This window comes from Spermophilus citellus (assembly GCF_964194105.1).
Source record: "Spermophilus citellus genome assembly, chromosome: 1".
In the NCBI taxonomy this organism is placed as follows: domain Eukaryota; kingdom Metazoa; phylum Chordata; class Mammalia; order Rodentia; family Sciuridae; genus Spermophilus; species Spermophilus citellus.
In genome coordinates, this window is record NC_138182.1 from 235,444,499 (window position 1) to 235,462,824 (window position 18,326).

General features: G+C 35.3%; 1 protein-coding gene across 1 annotated transcript in view; it reads left to right on the plus strand.

The window, feature by feature from the left end:
• Positions 1-18,326, plus strand: part of ADAMTS6 (ADAM metallopeptidase with thrombospondin type 1 motif 6) — a 286,548-nt gene that overhangs the window by 254,755 nt on the left and 13,467 nt on the right. Inside the window, exons 23-25 of the mRNA XM_081281992.1 lie at positions 5,242-5,446; positions 16,171-16,347; positions 18,151-18,307. Coding sequence (XP_081138118.1) covers positions 5,242-5,446; positions 16,171-16,347; positions 18,151-18,307 — 539 coding nt within the window. The remainder of the gene's footprint in view (positions 1-5,241; positions 5,447-16,170; positions 16,348-18,150; positions 18,308-18,326) is intronic.

Genomic DNA, 18,326 nt, shown 5'->3' on the forward strand with positions numbered 1-18,326 from the left:
ATGAGGGGTAAGAGAAGAATAATACAAGTAGAAGAAATGATTTACAGTAGAGGGGGTAGAGAGAGAAATGGGGAGGGGAGGGGAGGGGAGGGGAGGGGGGATAGTAGAGAATAGGATAGACAGCAGAATACATCAGACACTAGAATGGCAATATGTAAATCAATGGAAGTGTAACTGATGTGATACAGCAATCTGTATACGGGGTAAAAATGGGAGTTCATAACCCACTTGAATCAAACTGTGAAATATGATATATTAAGAACTATGTAATGTTTTGAACGACCAACAATAAAAAAAAGGAAAAAAAAATAAATAAAAAGATTTGGGTATAAATCGAGGAGTAGGATAGCTTGGTCAAATAGTGGTTCCATTCCAAGTTTTCCAAGGAATCTCCACACTGCTTTCCATATTGGCTGCACCAATTTGCAGTTCCACCAGCAATGTATGAGTGTGCCTTTTTCCCCACATCCTCACCAACACTTATTGTTATTTGCATTCTTGATAGCTGCCATTCTGACTGGAGTGAAATGAAATCTTAGAGTAGTTTTGATTTGCATTTTTCTAATTGCTAAAGATGTTGAACATTTGTTGATTGATTGTATATCCTCTTCTGAGAAGTGTCTGTTCAGATCCTTGGCCCATTTATTGATTGGGTAATTTGGGTTTTTTTTTTGTTTTGTTTTGTTTTGTTTTGTTTTGGTGCTTAGCTTTTTGAGTTCTTTATATATCCTAGAGATGAGTGCTCTATCTGATGTGCAAGTGGTAAAAATTTGCTGCCAAGATGAAGGCTATCTATTCACCTCACTGATTATTTCTTTTGCTGAGAAGAAGCTTTTTAGTTTGAATCCATCCCATTTATAGATTCTTGGTTTTAATTCTTGTGCTATAGGAGTCTTATTAAGAAAGTTGGAGAATATAATGCTAAGTGAAGCAACCAATCCCAAAAAAACAAAGGCCGAATGTTTTCTTTGATATGAAGATGCTGACTCATAATGGCGCTGGGGGCGGCAGGGTGTAGCATGGGAGGAATGGAGGAACTTTAGATAGGGCAAAGGGGAGAGAGGGGAAGGGAGGGGGCAAAGGGGTGGGAATGATGGTGGAATGAGTTAGACATCATTACCTTAAGTACAAGTATGAAGACATGAATGGTGTGAAAATATTTTGTATACAATCAGTGACTTGAAAAATTGTGCTCTATATGTGTAATATGAAATGCATTGCATTCTGCCATCATGTATAACAAATTAGAATAAATAAATAATTTAATTTTTAAAAGTATTTACTATACTTACAAATGTCTATTTATATCGAAACTATTTGTAAGTACAGTATAGAAAAATAGAGGACAGTAAGATTTGTCAATCCAATGTATTAGGAAAATGATAGGAAACTTGGAAGAACAAACAAAAAAGATATTGGTAGGGAAACAATAAAAGGGCTTATTTGGAAATCTTTGATGGGCCAGCAGAGACCTTTCTGGGAAACAGGGCTTTCATAGAGGCAACTTTTTAATGAGAAAGAGTATGGTAGTCAAGGTGGTGAATTGATTGTGAGTAAAAATAGTGGAATCCTTGATGTAGGCTTAAATAATTGGCAAAAAGGAAAGGGAGGAGTTGATATTAAAGGATATGACTGATAGGAAACTAGTATACTTCCATAAGAAAAGGAAGCAATGCCGAGTTGGAATCTAGAGAAAGGTCAAGCTCAGTTTTTTTGCCATGTTTGTGTTTTGAGAGCAAGAATATTTTTACATATGACCTCATATGAAGAATCCCTGCACTGATATTACATATTCTCTATGATATTGTGATTTTTCTATTTGTGAAAAAAGAGAGATAAAAACAACAAACCACACATTATAATAATACTGTGACCAAGAGTTAAAAAAAATTGATTAATGAGATGTGGAACACACTGTACTTTGGACTCATAAGGCCCAACTAACTGGGTAAAAACATAAAAATAGTGATAGTACAAGAGAAAATATTGTAAGTACAATAAGAGAGTTATAAGCAGAAGTGCTAAAGGAAGCCAAAGTGGCAAGAATTAATTTTTATCCAGAGACTAGGTTTTGTTTAATGATATTTTTATGGTTTAATAGTTAACAATTATTGAGTCATTGAACCTCACCCATGGACAAGTATAATTTGTTATTTCAAGTTTAGAAAAAGATTCATCAGAGTCCTCTATAAAACTCCAAAACTTAAAACCTGGAGAGAATCACAGAAGTCATCTCAGCCAACTCCCATCATTTTATAGACCGAGGGTATTCTAAACTTTGGTGATGTTTTTCCCATTACACCAGACATCACTAATATTGTAAGTTACAAAGCAACTGTCTGATAGCCTTTTAATACATCTAATTTTGCTTGCCTCATTGATATATTCTCAATTTCCACAACTTCAGAAATGTTTATGATTACATTGATTTTTTTTTAATTTAGGAAAACCTCAACTATAGAAAGTTTAGGTCCTAGAGAGTTCTGCTTAACGTTAGTTTCACTTTCCAGTCTAATAAATAATTTATTTTTTTAACTTTTGTTTTGAAAATATTTCTGAATATTTATTAGGTTTATTTCTTAGGTTTATCTTTAAACTCTGTGTCTTCTTATTTTAGTTTTCATTCGTTTGTTTTATTTTCTTTTGCAGTGCTAGGGATCAAATCCTGGGCTTTGCTCATGCTAATGAATGTTCTACTACTGAGATACAACAACTCTAGTGTGCATTCACACACGCACACACACACTCACTCTCTCTCTCTCAATCCAAATATTTAATATCAGTTTTTTTTTCATATGTTCTGCCATTCTCCTTTGAATTATAAAGCAAAAATAATATTCTGGTTTTAAGGTGGGCTCTTTCTTCAAAAATATTCTGCTTAACCAAAGTTGGGACAAAATTTTGGGATAGTGTCTCCCATATTTGTTCCTCCAAATAATATTATTGTTAATGTAGATTATAAATGATACAGCAGACAAATCTAAAAAATTTCAGTCTCTCAAATGTGAATCCCACTGACTGTTAGCCTCTATTGGATATGAGGGCATTGTGAGGATGAAGACAATTTGATCATTGGGTAATGAGGAACAGCACAGAAAGGACCAGCCTTGGGATTGTTCAGACTATGACAGAATTTCTGTGTTCATGCTTTTGCCACTAAATCTAAAGGAAGACAAGGAAAATGACAGAAAACTAGGTAGAATGCCAGCAGAGGATCAAATATACAGAGAAGGAAGATGAAAGAAGCAGTACATCTTAAACTATACAGGATAATAGAGAAACTGAGACAAGCAGATGCAGTGGTATAATTGCAAGACTATATTAAATAACGAGGGTGTGATTTAATCCTTCAGAGAAACATGGGAAGGGATAGTATGATGAGCAATAAAGATGCAACAGGGACTCAATAGTGACGTCTGAAATTAAAGTCAGAGAGGAAATTGTGAGGGTGGTTAATACTTTTATTTTCATATATTCCAAGTTGAAGGGTAGAATGATATATCTAGGCTAAGTTTCTGAGAAGAGATGATTAGTAATAAAAGAAGGGACAAAGAGTAAAAAGGCAGAGGTGGCCCTGACCCTGTGCACCAAAGAACACTAACACTGCCTGAATCACTGTTGTTACCCCAGGCACCTGTGTTTAATTTGAAGGTCTCCATCCCTCTTACATTATGAGACCTAATGAGATCATGGCTGGAGGTGGTATGACTGAGCTTTTTGTGGCTGAGTTATACACATTTCTGTTTTATCCCCTAATCTTGGTGATGAAATCACTGTTACAAATTGAATCAGAGTTTCACTATGGCTGGCATGCAAGTTATTATTCTCAGTTCACAGTTTCCTCCTTAACCAAAAATGGTACTAAGAACTTGGGATCATGTTCGTCTGTAGAAAACATACAGGAAAGAATATGAAAATCACTTTAAATCTCCTTTGGAAAATTACTTAACAACAACAAAAAATTAATTTCAGATTTTTAAAATTCAGGATTATCATTCTTTAAATGAATTTTAGGTTGCAAATTTTTAGATTTTAACAGTTTTTTTAATTGAAAAACTGGTTAGCTATGGTATTTCTGAATATTGATGTTCCTCTATAAATAATAATACAAATAATATGAAACAAATACCATTGTTATTAGTTTGCTAAATATAGTTTCAAATATAGGCTACTAGTACTGTAACTTCACTGAAATAGTACCTTCCATATACGAAACTGACATAATGCAGTGCTACTTAGAGAAATAATAAAGATTTTTTTTCTTAAGCTTTATGTGTTCTATTTGGGTAGTCTCCCAATCAAGAGCATCAGCATATTCATTAATGATAGTTGCATAACTTATAACCATGTATTGAAGAAAATATCTTTTTATCTACATTCTGTATTCAACATGTTAAAATGAAATTCACTTTAAAGGTAATTGATGGGGGTCATTGCTCTGAAATTATGTATATATAAATTCATTGATGACTTTAAGGAAAGGAATGGATATACCTACAAATGTGAGATGTGTTCATTTAAGACATTTGAGTTTTTCCCCACATTAGCCATACAAAAGCTGTTTTTTTAGGAGTAAAGGAGTTAGAACAAGGTTTCTGTATGTCTTCATAGAGCTGGCTTAGGGTTTTACTTTTGCCAAAAGTGTTTTAAGGCGCCTATGTCCTCACTGTAGATACCTGGGCCTCTCTGCCCCAATAAGTACCATAAAGGCCTATTATCTTCATGAAGTTCATTTCTGGACATTAGAAAACAAATCCCCAATTCCTTTAGGATGACTTGAGCATATTATCTTCAATTATGGGAGAATCAGCCTCAATGTAATACTATTAAAATTAATAACTATTTCTTGTTGGTGATATGCCAGTATGTACTAAAGCTGGCTAGTACTTATTCTCGAGACCCTATTATTAGCTTATCTTCTCCTGTTCATATTATGTCAAATAGGTAGCTTGAAATCAGCCATAGTAAGTCATTATACCACAAAAATTGGCACATGGAGAGCCAGTTGTCAAACATTTACTAGCATGGCACTGGAAACTTTAAATATTTATCTCTAACTGACACTGAATAATCTTCATTAGGGGGCTCTTCCATTTGCCACTTGTTATTTTAACCAACATGAACTGTTAGCTTTTCTAGGAAAAGGATAGAGTCCATTCATGCAACTGCCTTCACTCGCCTGGAAATCTCTGGATGTACTGAGGAAATGCTTTTCTGTGTTTCTTTCACTTCTTGCTACAGGTGGTTCATTGGGGATTGGTTGGAGTGCAGCAAGACTTGTGATGGTGGGATGCGCACAAGGGCAGTGCTCTGCATCAGGAAGATCGGACCTTCAGAGGAGGAGACACTGGACTATAGTGGTTGTTTAACACACCGGCCTATCGAAAAAGAGCCCTGCAATAACCAGTCATGTCCACCTCAGTGGGTGGCTTTGGACTGGTCCGAAGTAAGGAAATCTGAGGCTGTATGTTTTCAGATGTCTTAACTATCAATACCAAAGCATTTAATATTAAGGACACCTGAGCATGTGAGCGCCTTAGAACTTAACAAGTAAGAACTGCATGACAGTGAATTCGGCCATGTTTTATTTTATTGCTGCTTATCAGGAAGTAGGGGGTTTTTGAGTCAGGGAAGTCAATGAGAAATTATGCATCAATCTGATTGAAAAAAAAGTCTACAGTAAATCTGAAATAACATTGTAGTGGGTACAAATATGATTTTTGTTCTTTTCTTACTATACAAGCAGCATCACAAACTCAGAATTAGGACTATGTTATTAAAAACTGAAGTTCAAAAGGACAGTTGGAATTTTTCTTACCCCATCTAGGCCTAGTGGCACATGACTATAATCCCAGTTGCTCTGGATGTTGGGGCAGAAGGATCACAAGTTCAAGGCCAGCCTGGGTAACTTGGTGAGACCCTGTCTTAAGATAAGAAATAAAAAGGGCTGGGGATAGAACTCAGTGGTAGATCACCCCTGGGTTCAATGCCCAGTACCAAAAATCAAATAAATAAAATAAAATTTTCTTATCCCAAATTTTTGAAGACCTAGAGTGACCTTTTCTAGGATCTCAGTTGGAAGACACAAAGTTTTAAAAATCTGTTTTTCAAGTAATGTAACAGCCTAATCACATAATTTTTAGATATGAGCCTTTATCAATTTATTATAATTTGTGATATATCTGTATGTTTTAATTGCTTCTATTTGCATCTGGAAAAGAGACGTGGAGCTGAGGGATATACCAAAAAGTCAAGTTCAGAATTTATCATTATCTTATATATATGATTAGTATATAAGATGGGACTAAGATGCTTTAGGGGCATGAATTTGTACAAAATAATCTAATATAATCCAGAGGAACTTGGAAAAGTGATCTTGTGGAAAACAAAAAAAATAAGTATATAATTTTTGTTCCCTCAGTATGCACAAGACATGTACATACACACACTTACAGCATTTTCCACATTTCACAAAGAAAAGCTGAATCTTCTGTAGCAGTGGTTAGTGTTAAAAAGAATGAGTACCTTGCTAGAGATAATTCTTTCAAATTAGCAAAACAGGATGCATTACAGACTCTATTCTAATATATCCTGCTGGAAATATTGTGGAACTTACTTTGGGTATTTCCTGTAGACCTCATGAGTTTTTCAAAAACAAATGAAAAAGTCAAACTGTTATTTAGGAACCTCTGGATGTAACTATTCCCCCTGTGAACCTTACTGCTTGGGTGGCCTTATTTTGCTAGAGAAACAGGCCAGAAGAACTATGTTTAAGATGGTACATGGAAGCAATGTTTCTGACCACTCATGATTATCCATGGACTCTGGCAGGAACTGGGAGTGTTCTCCTAAGTTTCCTGGCCATACTCCAGCTTTAGTAATTACATTCTACCTACTTTTTATTTGAAGTTTCAATCAAATATATAGTCATTGGTATTATCCAGTCCATGGTAGTAGAAAACAGTATAGACTTCTTTTCCCTAATAGTAGGTGCATTAACTTCTAAATTCATCTGAAAGATGAAATTCAATGATTAAAAAATAGATATTCTGCAGGATTAGACATTTATTACTGCCCAGGATACTTATATAAATATTAATTAATAATGATGATAATTTATTAAGGGAAAATCACAGTGGGAGACCTTATATTACAATTTGGCTGCAAGAGGAGCATTACAAGTTCAGAGCCAGCTTCAACAACAGCAAGGCACTAAGCAACTCAGTGAGACCCTATTTCTAAATAAAATACAAAATAGGGCTGGGGATGTGGCTTAGTGGTTGAGTGCCCCTGAATTTAATCCTCAGTACCAAAAAAACTAAAACAAAACAAAAACTAAATAACTGGGTACAGAGTCTTAGAGTTTCAAGTCAAGTTGGTAAGTATGATTGTGTTTACTGGGATAGGCACTATGGAAAATATGAAAGAATCTTGTTAAAAAAGAAAATATTCATGAAGCAACTAGACATTAATATGACAGTGTTTAATAAACAGTGGCTTGTGATATATAAATGTATAACTCATAGAAATTCAGGGCTAAGCAGATAAAGGTGGCCTGGAAAAGTATCCTAGTTTTTTCAGTTGATGGGAGTTGCACTGAGAATTGAGAATAGAATCTGAAGAGAATAGGGAAGCTGGAGAAGGTATTCCTGATAAGAGAATCAACTAAACAGAAACAAAAACATTTTAAGATAAAAGCAGGGTGGGGAAAAAGTTTGTTTTAAAGATTAAGTAATAAAGTACTACTAAGTAATAGGCTTGAAAGCAAAACTCTATGCCAAATCATCCTTCATAAGCAGAAATTAGAAGAAAATTTTGCCAACCACTAAATTACCAAAACTTCCTTATATCCAGACTTATTTCACATTAGTCTCCTGACCTACACATCTCAGTATCATTGTGTTGTTTTTTTAAAATAAATCCTGTGTCTTTCTTTTTTTAATATCTTTATTTTATTTTTATGTGGTGTTGAGGATCGAACCCAGCACCCCACACATGCCAGGCGAGCACGCTACCACTTGAGCCACATCCCCAGCCCTATCATTGTGTTTTTAAAATTTTTTATAGTTGTATATGGACAGAATGCCTTTATTTTATTTGTTTATTTTTATGTGGTGTTGAGAATTGAACCCAGTGCTCACATGTGCAAGGCAAGTGATCTGCCACTGAAATACAGCTCCAGCTCCTCATTGTATTTTTATTTTAAAATAAAACCACCAAAGTAGAATCACCTTAAGAAATAGCTAATATATATTACCAATATGCTTCCATTTCAAATACCATTTTAAGGTTTTCTATTGAATTCAATTTCACATAGACTATATTTACCCCACTTTTAAAATTCTCATTCTAATCTATCCAATATTTGCAGTGACTTGCTCAAATGGTTCTTATAGGCAGGCATATCTGGGAGCTGCCTGAAGAAATACATGTAAGCTGAGGGTATATTCAATCATAGTTCTGCTATTTTTAAAATAGCTGAGTCAAAGACTTAAGCAAAACAAGATGGGCTGGGGAGACGGAGTGTACATGTTGTGACCACTACCTCAGATAAATCTTTACTAGTTGCTATTGTTTTTCTACAGATGACCCAGGAAACTATGATGGTGTAAGCATAGCTTCAGAAACGCTGCCAGTACTGTCTAGTTGAACATCAGCTTTACCACCTTCATTATCCCTTTGTTCAATAGAAAAGATGAGTTGTGCCCCCTGTGATCTCTCCTGTTTATATTGCAAAGGGTGGGTTTCATTCTTGGGCTTCCGTTTTGTTACTTTATCAGGAAGCCCATCTCTTCCCTAGATGGGTTAAAAAACAAATTGGAATAAAGAACAGTAATTGAAATAAATGTCTGAGTAACTAGGTAGAAGAAAGTGAGAACAAGAGCCTGTTCTTCCCAGAGAAGTAGAACACCTTCCCCTAATGACAGCAGGAGTCTGTGCAGAGGAGCAGGCAATGTTCAGTCTTTCACTTAACATTTTACAAATATTTTACACAATTTTATTTTGACACACCCATGAAAACTTCCCTCTTCTTTCTGCTCCCTCCTCATTTTAAACCATCAGCCCTTTGAGCTTTGTTAATCAGAGGGTGAGGTTCACTTGGTAAAAATATGTTGTAGTAAGAGGAATTTACCTTTTGACCCTTTACTTTTCTTTGCTGGCTACTCTAATACAGTATAAAATTTCCATTGTTGTAAAGCCAGCAACCATTTTCCCCAACATTTAAGCCCACCCAGTGCTTACCGCAACAGGGGGAAAAAAAAGCCAAATTTGAGTGCAGGGATATGGCTCATCAGCAGCTTTTTGTGAAAATAATGAAGTCAGCTTTCTCATTTTCTCCAATCTGTCCTCAATCTTGGGACCACCCTTGCTATGTTGGACTTTAAATGGTTTTCTTCCTTTGCCATCACTTGACAAGTAGCTCTTGAAAGCATTGCTTCTACTGTGGATGGGCTCCAGCAGTTCTAATCCATTCTTCTGCAGTATCAGAGTGGGTTCTTTGACTACTGCAGAGTACCCTTTGGAAAGAGTCTATTTTTTGTACTTCTTTTGGACAAGTGAATACAGACATCATATTCAGCTGACTTTGTAGGTAGCATTACACTGAGGTAGCATTATGTAAGGATTCAGGGGTAGTGGTGGATCTACCTACAACCTACCTACACACTTGTTTGAGAAAAAAACAATTGTAATATCATCATGCCTACACTTAGGTTCTCCACTGGTCCTGTAATTAAGTAAATTAAACCCCTCCTGCAAGAACGCAGTCTAACCCCAAAATTTTTCTCTAGTAATTTGTTCTAGTACATTTTTTCTATAAAATATGCTCTTGCATATTTTAATTGAAGAATATTAAACAAAAGCATGAATGTGTCTCCTAAGAACCACCTCCTATATCCTGCTGCAATGAAAAGATAAAATAGATGGTCTGGTCAGGTTTTAAATAATTGTGAGATTCTAATTTTTGAATAAAAGAAGAAAGAAAATGTTATTTACCTGCAAGAAGGAGAAACAAATACTTTTATTAAAGAATTACTTATCTACTAAAATATTATCTTCTACTCTACTCCACTAAATGGTCTATTCTGAGAGATTTTTATAACTATTCTTTACCTTAAAAATGAATTTTGGGTGTGGGGGTTGTGGCTCAGAGATAGAGTGGTTGCCTGGCACATGTGAGGCACTGGGTTTCTTCCTCTGCACCACATAAAAACAAATAAGTAAATAAATAAAGATATTGTGTTCAACTACAGCTAAGAAATATTTTTTAAAAATGAATTTTTATTACTGAACTACATATTTAACTTTTAATGATTACTAATGGATTTATTGCATACTCAAAAGAATGTGCAAAAACATACACTTTGTATGGGTATAGACAAGTGATTACTTCTGTAGAATATTCTGAAGCATTCACACGTAGGCAAATGCCTGTTAATCACATATGTAACCATCACTATATCATGCTTTTCTAGAATTTCTTAATTTTTTAGGTAGTTTAATAAACTGAGATTGTTAGATGGAAACCACATTTTCTCTTTATCAGCAGGATAAAGAGAAGCAATAGTGAAATTTAGGCTAAAGAAAGAAGAGAGTAGAAGTAAAAATAAAAACAAACTAAGGATATTTCCTCTTGACCGTTTCTGGTGTTAGCTCAAAGGATTTGCTGGATCAAGTTCTACTGAGAATGAACCTATTCTAAATAACATTCCTGTACCCTTACTGTGTTTTAGAAACAATTTTTAAACACTTAGTTTTATAATCACCCTTAAGAAGTCCAATATTTGCAAAGACCAGAGTTGAGAGTCTGGCTATAGACATGTAATATTTGTGACTATATCTGTAAGGCTCAGGCCTGATGTATTCATTAAGTAAGAATGTGACAAAAATGTATAGTAGTCTCCCCTTTATCCACAGAGACCTCCACTGGATGCCTAAAACTGTGGATAGTATTTCCTATGATAGAGTTTAATTTATAAAGTAGGCACAATAAGAAATTCACAACAGTAACTAACAATGAAATAAACAATGTAATATAAAATATGTATGGGCTGGGAGTGAGTGTAGCTCAGTGGTAGAGTGATTGACTAGTGTGTGAGGCTTATTGGACCCCCAGTACTAAAAAAAAAAAGTAATTATATGAATGTCATCTCTCTCAAAGTATGGTTTTTGTTTTTGAGAGCACATGGTTCTTCGTTCTGTACACTATACCTGGCTTTATCATATGCCCTCTAGAACTGCCGCATAGTACTAAAATTATTCTGTCATTCCATGTGTTTGTGTCCCACTGCCTCTTTTGTACTTTTCTGAATGCAGGTTCTATAGATTATCTTCTTCCAGAAGAGCCTGATTTCCTCATCATTGAAGACTTGTTATAGATAGTATACTTGCTCCTTAATCAATGTCTTTAACTCTGCTGGAGGTGTGACAACAACTTCTTCATTGGTAGTTGTAACCTCTCCAGTAATTTTTGTACTTTTCAATACAAACTTGATTTTTTTTACTATTGGTTGTTCAAAACATTACAAAGGTCTTGACATATCATATTTCATACATTTGATTCAAGTGGGTTATGAACTCCCATTTTTACCCCATATACAGATTGTAGAATCACATCGGTTACACATCCACATTTTTACATAGAAAGTCTTCAATCTATAACCATCCCTTACTTGCAGTAAATGGCTTGGTCTCATTCATTTCAGAGGATCTCTTGATTAAGTCTTCACATAGCTGACTGCGTTTGAAACATATTTTATGTTCATCCTCAGATACAATGCCTTTTTCATCTTAACTAAGAACTTTGTCACACACTGTGGCCAAGTTTTGTAATTTGAAGTGCAACAGCAAAACTTGCACAAATTTGTTTTTCTTCACAGTTTTACAGATTCTGAACTCTAAATTTTTCTTGGATGTTAGGCCCTATGCTATGTACTTCATATATATTGTCTAATTTAATCTTCATGATTAACTATCACTTTATATTTCAAATAATGAAGACATGCACTCAGAAGGTGCACTCAGAAGATTCATTCTTACTGTAAATTGTAGCAAGCTCAGTATATGATATTTTTTCTTTCCTTATATTTAAAGTATTCATCTTTTCAATTAAAGGAAGCACTTCACTGCTGCCCTTTGGCATATTCAAATTGCCTGTAACACTACTCTTGCACTTTGGGGCCATTCAGAAAAATAAAAGTTACTTGAACAGAAGCACTTGTGTTATGGTGACAATCAATATGAAAACCAAGGTGGCTACTAATCGGGGATGGAGTATAGCATATACAGTGTGAATACACTGAACAAAGAGATGATCCATGTTCCTGGCAGAACTGCACAAAATATCATCAGAATACTCAAAATGATGTGCAATTTAAAACTTATAAATTGTTTATTTCTGGAATTTTCCATTTAATATTTTTACATATGAAACCACAGAAAGCAAAACTGCAGATAAAGGGGAAATTACTGCAGTTTTCAGCCATTCACTATTTTGAGAATGCAGTTGATTATTTCTCTACTTCTGCTGCTATAGGATGTGAATAGCCTTGGCTTATTCGTTCAATTTTTAGATATAATTTTGTACTCTTGCCTGAGTAAAATATATCATTATATGATTAGCTTTACACATAACTGCACATTGTCCTACAGATGGTTTGTGTCTTTTGACATTTGTCTTTGGAGCTTTATTCTATTAGGAAATTGCCATCTGGATTTATCCATATTTCTCAGTGCTTCAGTTTTCTAACCTTTAACATAGGCATGATAATAGTACTTACTTCCTGAGGTTTCTGTGAGGATTAACTAGACCATTACCTGAAAAGGGCTTAATAAATATTATACTTTCTCTTTCTCTTCTTATTATCAGTCTTATTTGTTTTGTTTTGGTTTTGGTTTTCTGGGGACTTCTCAAACAAAGATGAATGAATTGCCTGTCTGCATTGTCTGCCCCCCTTAATTGTAAACAGAACTTGGTATATACTCATAGGAAAGACTGCTAGGTATTATTACATTCTTAAAAAACAATAGCAGAAGATTCTTGCTACCAGAAAAAAATTAGAGTAAGCAAAAGACATACGTCTCAGCCTTCAATATGCATACATATAATTTTCAGATGTGGAGGGGGCAGGGAGAGTGGCACAAGTACAGTTTTCAATGCATATTCCCAAGTTAGAAACTAATTACAGCCTCAAAGTTTAAAAAAAAGACTGAGTCTCTATACATTCTTTGTGTTTTCTGCCTATCTCCTTAAGGAATGAAGGGTCTTTCTATCCATTTATACTTCACCTTGATTTATTGTTATTTATTTACTTATTTTTAGTTTTAGTTGGACACAATACCTATATTTTATTTATTTATTTTTATGTGGTGCTGAGGATCAAAACCAGTGCCTCACACTAGCTAGGTGAGCGCTCTACCACTGAGCCACAACCCTAGCCCCTCAATTTGATTTTCATATAAATGAACTAATATGTGTTATGTGTTCTCGTGAATTTATTTCTGCCAGTACTAGGAGCAGCTTGTGCATACAATAATAACAGAAGAATGGATAATATATAGGCCCTAAGAAAAAAGTCAGAAGGCCTAGCAGTTCTAGCTCTACATTTGTAATCTGTTGATTCCTTCATTATATTACATAAGCTTTCCTTATCTGTGATAATTCTAAAAAACTTGTTTAATGAAGTATTAGACAGTATTTTGTAAGCTGTGAAGCTCTGATGGCATATAAGGTAGTAGAGTTATTATTTCCAATGATTATTTTATACATTAATAAAGTAGCAGAAATCTTCTAAGGCTTTGGCTTAGATGATGGAGGAAATGTGGCATAAAGTAAAGAGGACTAGATATGAATGGGGCAAACTGAAGACTTGGATCGGGGCTTTATTCACTCCATAGAAATTATTGCATGTCTTCATTACTTGAAATATAAAGTGATAGTTAATAATGAAGATTAAATTGGACAATATATATGAAGTACATAGCATAGGGCCTAACATCCACAAAAAAACTTAGAGTAAGAAATAGCATTAGAATAATTTTGCCACTTACTATCTGTTCAACTTTCTATCCATCAATTACTCTTAAGTTTGTTTCCTTATCTGACAAATATAATCGTAATTGCCATCTCATAGTTTTGTAAGTATCACTCAGCACAACACTTGGTACATACAGTGTTTATTAAAGGATAGGGGCTGTTAGTAGTAGTAGCAGCTGTCATAGCAGCTATAGCAGCAACAGTATTAGCTTTGTCCCTGGCCCTGGTTTAATACTAGTGAAGACTGCAGATATCAATAGAAGGCATTGAATAATTTTTAGAATCAAAAGACAGTATTATCAGAGTTGTGCTTTAGAAAGGTCCCTCGGATATTCAGAAAGTGAATTGGAGTGAGGCAAGAGCAAGAAATAGAAGAACTATTTGAAAGTGGTTGCAAATTTTCATGTGGGAAATTAATATTTGAAGTAAGATTAGTGGCAGTGGAGATCAAGGAAATCAGCAGATGTGAGAGATTTAGGATGGGTCAATAAAACTTCATGACTGATTATATGAATAGTGTGAGACTGTAGCAGCCTGTGAGCATGTTGATTTTGCTGTGAAAAGCAATAACAGGGATCAGGAATTTCTCTCTTGAGAAATTTCCTTAACTATCACTTCTTCTGGAGCTATACGTTAGAAATAACTGTATGTTATCCTCCTTCAAAAGGTATCCTAGCAGGGGCTGGGGATGTAGTTCAGTGGAAGAGCTCTTGCCTAGCATGCACAAGGCCCTGGGTTCAATACCCATTACAAAAAAAAAAAAAAAATTTAAACCTTAATGAATTTTTTTTCTTTTTCTATGTTAAGGAAATGCATTCTCTTACTGCATTCATTGTGGTAACAAGATTGTATAGGATCCTTAATTTTCACCTGAGAAACATGAATATTTTCCCCCTTTCTATGATACATACCAGGTTCAAAGATTACCACTAATAAAACTGCTCCAAAGTGTGTATAGTGTTCACTAAGACATTAAAACTAATGTCTAAAACTATCATCTCTCCAGATAAAGGACAGTGTTTCTTTACTGGGTGCTTACTGAAAGCCCTCAGCCAGATCCTAGGGTCAGGTGTGTGTGTGTGTGTATAAAAATAAAACAGAAGTGCAGTGATTTTTCAGGAGCTTATAGTATGGTAGAGATATGAAGACATGTAAATAAATAATTATGAAACAGGCCAGTGGTGATGAGGTACACAAGAATGCTCTACATCTACTGTTACAGTACTTAACATTAGCCTTGTGTTCATGTGTCCCTCTCCCAACTATGACTCTGAGCTCCTTAAAGGTAGAGACTTTCTCATACATTTTTATCTCCTCCCCATCTTTTATAGTTCATATAGGAGATTAGGAAATGCGTTTTGAAGGAAACATACATAACCAGTGCTTCCAAGTATTGACTAAGAGGAAATACCGATTTCAAGAAAGCATCCAGACATGTGGCAGTGAAAGCTGGATGACTTCAGCCACCACATTAAACAGGTGGTCCACAGAAGCACCTGGAGTAAGGCAGATAATAGGATGTATGCCATAGAGAGAAGCATCCTTTCCTCAATATGGAAAACAAACAAACCCAATTCTAAAGAACAGTCTAATATGCTATGTTTGTAACAGATGAACAGGGAAATTCCAAAGATTTTCTGTGCAATAAACCTTCACCTGTGACCTGTATTCTTAGCAGTCACACGTTAACTATAGTTGATCTACAGCAGCCCCAACTAGCTTCACAGAGACAAGTCTTGTGGTCTATTAATAACATAAAAATTCTTTTTAGAAGACTACACCCAGCAAATAGGAAACCAAGAACTCTACATTCCAAAAATTAACAGAATCTTATCTCAGCTCAATGAGGCTGGGGATAGGGAGGAATGGAGAAAATAACCTATCACTAAGCAAAGAAGAAAATAAGTTAGCCAAGAAAAGCAAACATTGGATTTATCTCTTAAAGACCTTAGGGAAAAACTAAAAAAGTACTTTTGCTTAAACAGCTTTTAAGGAATTTCATTTCTGAGAGATTTTTGCCTAGAATCAGTGGGTATACATATTGTAAAATATACGCATTTACTTCAAGAAAGACTTTCCTCAAAAAATCCTGTCTTTAATCTATTGCTATTCATTAATATTTATTTTATTTCTAGTGTACTCCAAAATGTGGTCCAGGATTCAAGCATCGGATTGTTCTGTGTAAGAGCAGTGACCTTTCTAAAACATTCCCAGCTGCACAATGTCCAGAGGAAAGCAAACCTCCTGTCCGCATCCGCTGCAGTTTGGGCCGCTGCCCTCCTCCTCGCTGGGTGACAGGAGACTGGGGCCAGGTAAGGCAGTTGGAGTATGGGCTCCTGCTGAAGCAGCACCTTGAGACACAAACCCAAGATCCTTGTTTTAGTCATTAAAAACACTTGAGAGATGAGTAGCAACACAGTAATCTAAGTATGAGCCAGGTGCAGTGGTACATGCCAATAATCCCAGTGACCCAAAGCATCAAGTTGAACATGAGAAATACATCCAATTGTATCTGTCAATTAACTTTGTTTAATTAAAAAATACCAAGTTGGTATATTTGGATAGAATGAAAATTAAGCATTGTTCTTCTAAATATCAGAGAGAAAATTTATTGTTACATTAAAACATGATATCATAGAAAGTAAATTTCTTAGCCAGTCAATTCCTTTATCCTATGGTATCATAATTGGCCTTATAGCTAGTTATCTTCTAATATCTGAGACTCAAATAAATCATAATAGCATAAAACTACATCAGTATGCTTTTGTTTATGCTCTGAGTCTGCCCTCAGTTACTAAAAATAGCATTTTAGGACTGTGGATATAGCTCAGTGGTAGAGCGCTTGCCTAGCATGTGTAAAACCCTGAGTTTGATCCCAGTTTCACAGAAGTAGTTATGAAAATTCTTCTCCAAATTCCACATTACTGGAGCACAGCAGTACCTATACACTTTATTTCAATTGAGAAAAGGTAAAGACTTTTAGTACCCATTAAGGTAACTAATGATACTTATTCTGTGCTCAGCCCTAAGGGAAGAAACATGATTGGAAAATAAATAAAACTTTGCATCTCTGTAGAGATATTTGGTTTAATTTGCGAAATGCTCAGATGGAATGCATCTGATAAGTTTAAACATTATATGCAATTTAGTGTTAAAATATGTTTCACTGTAGGTACATGAAAGCTTCATAATACCTAATTGATATTAAATAATCTATGTAGACATGTACATAGATGTACATGTGCATGTATCACTACAGTATAATGACTTTAATTCTTTAGGATCAATGCCAAGAGTGGTATAGATGAATCAAATGGTGGTTCCATGCCTAGTCTTTTGAGGAACTTCCATACTGATTTCCTTAGTGATTGTATTGATTTACAATCCCACCAACAGTGTAAAAAGAAAAAAAAGTTATTTTTTTCTCCACATCCTCTCCAGCATTTATTGTTGATGATATTCTTTCCTTCCTTCCTTCTTTCCTTCCTTCCTTCCTTCTTTCTTTCTTTCTTTCTTTCATACCAGAGATTTAACTCAGGAGCACTTTACCACTGAACCACATCCCCAGCCCCCCCTTTTTTTTTCTGTATTTTATTTAGAGACAGGGTCTAAATAAAGGTTGAGGCCCTAAGCAACTGAGGCTGGCTTTGAACTTATGATCCTCCTGTCTCAGCCTCCCAAGCTTCTGGGATTGATGGTATTCTTGATGGCTGCCATTCTAACTGGAGTAAGATGAAATATCAGTGGTGTGTGTGTGTGTGTGTGTGTGTGTGTGTGTGTGTGTGTGTGTATAGATAGATAGATAGATAGATATAGATATAGATAGATTGAACCCAGTGCCTCATACTTGTGAGGTAAGCACTCCACAACTGAGCTACAGCCCCAGCCCTCAGTTTTCTCACAAGTAGTAACTCTCAGAAGATCATTGTCAGGATTATATAATATATTCTCTCTCTCTCTCTCTCTCTCTCTCTCTCTCTCTCTCTCTCTCACTCACATACACACACACACACACACACACACGTGTGGTTTTGATATTTGAAATAGAGTCTTTTATACCTCCTGAAATTTGTTGAAATCAATATTTTTTTGTTTCTCTGTGTCTTTGAATTTAGTGTTCTGCTCAGTGTGGCCTTGGACAGCAAATGCGAACTGTGCAGTGTCTCTCCTATACTGGACAGGCATCTAGTGACTGTTCAGAAACTGTTCGACCGCCGTCAATGCAGCAGTGTGAAAGCAAATGTGACAGTACTCCCATCTCCAATACTGAAGGTAAATTCCCATAGAAAAG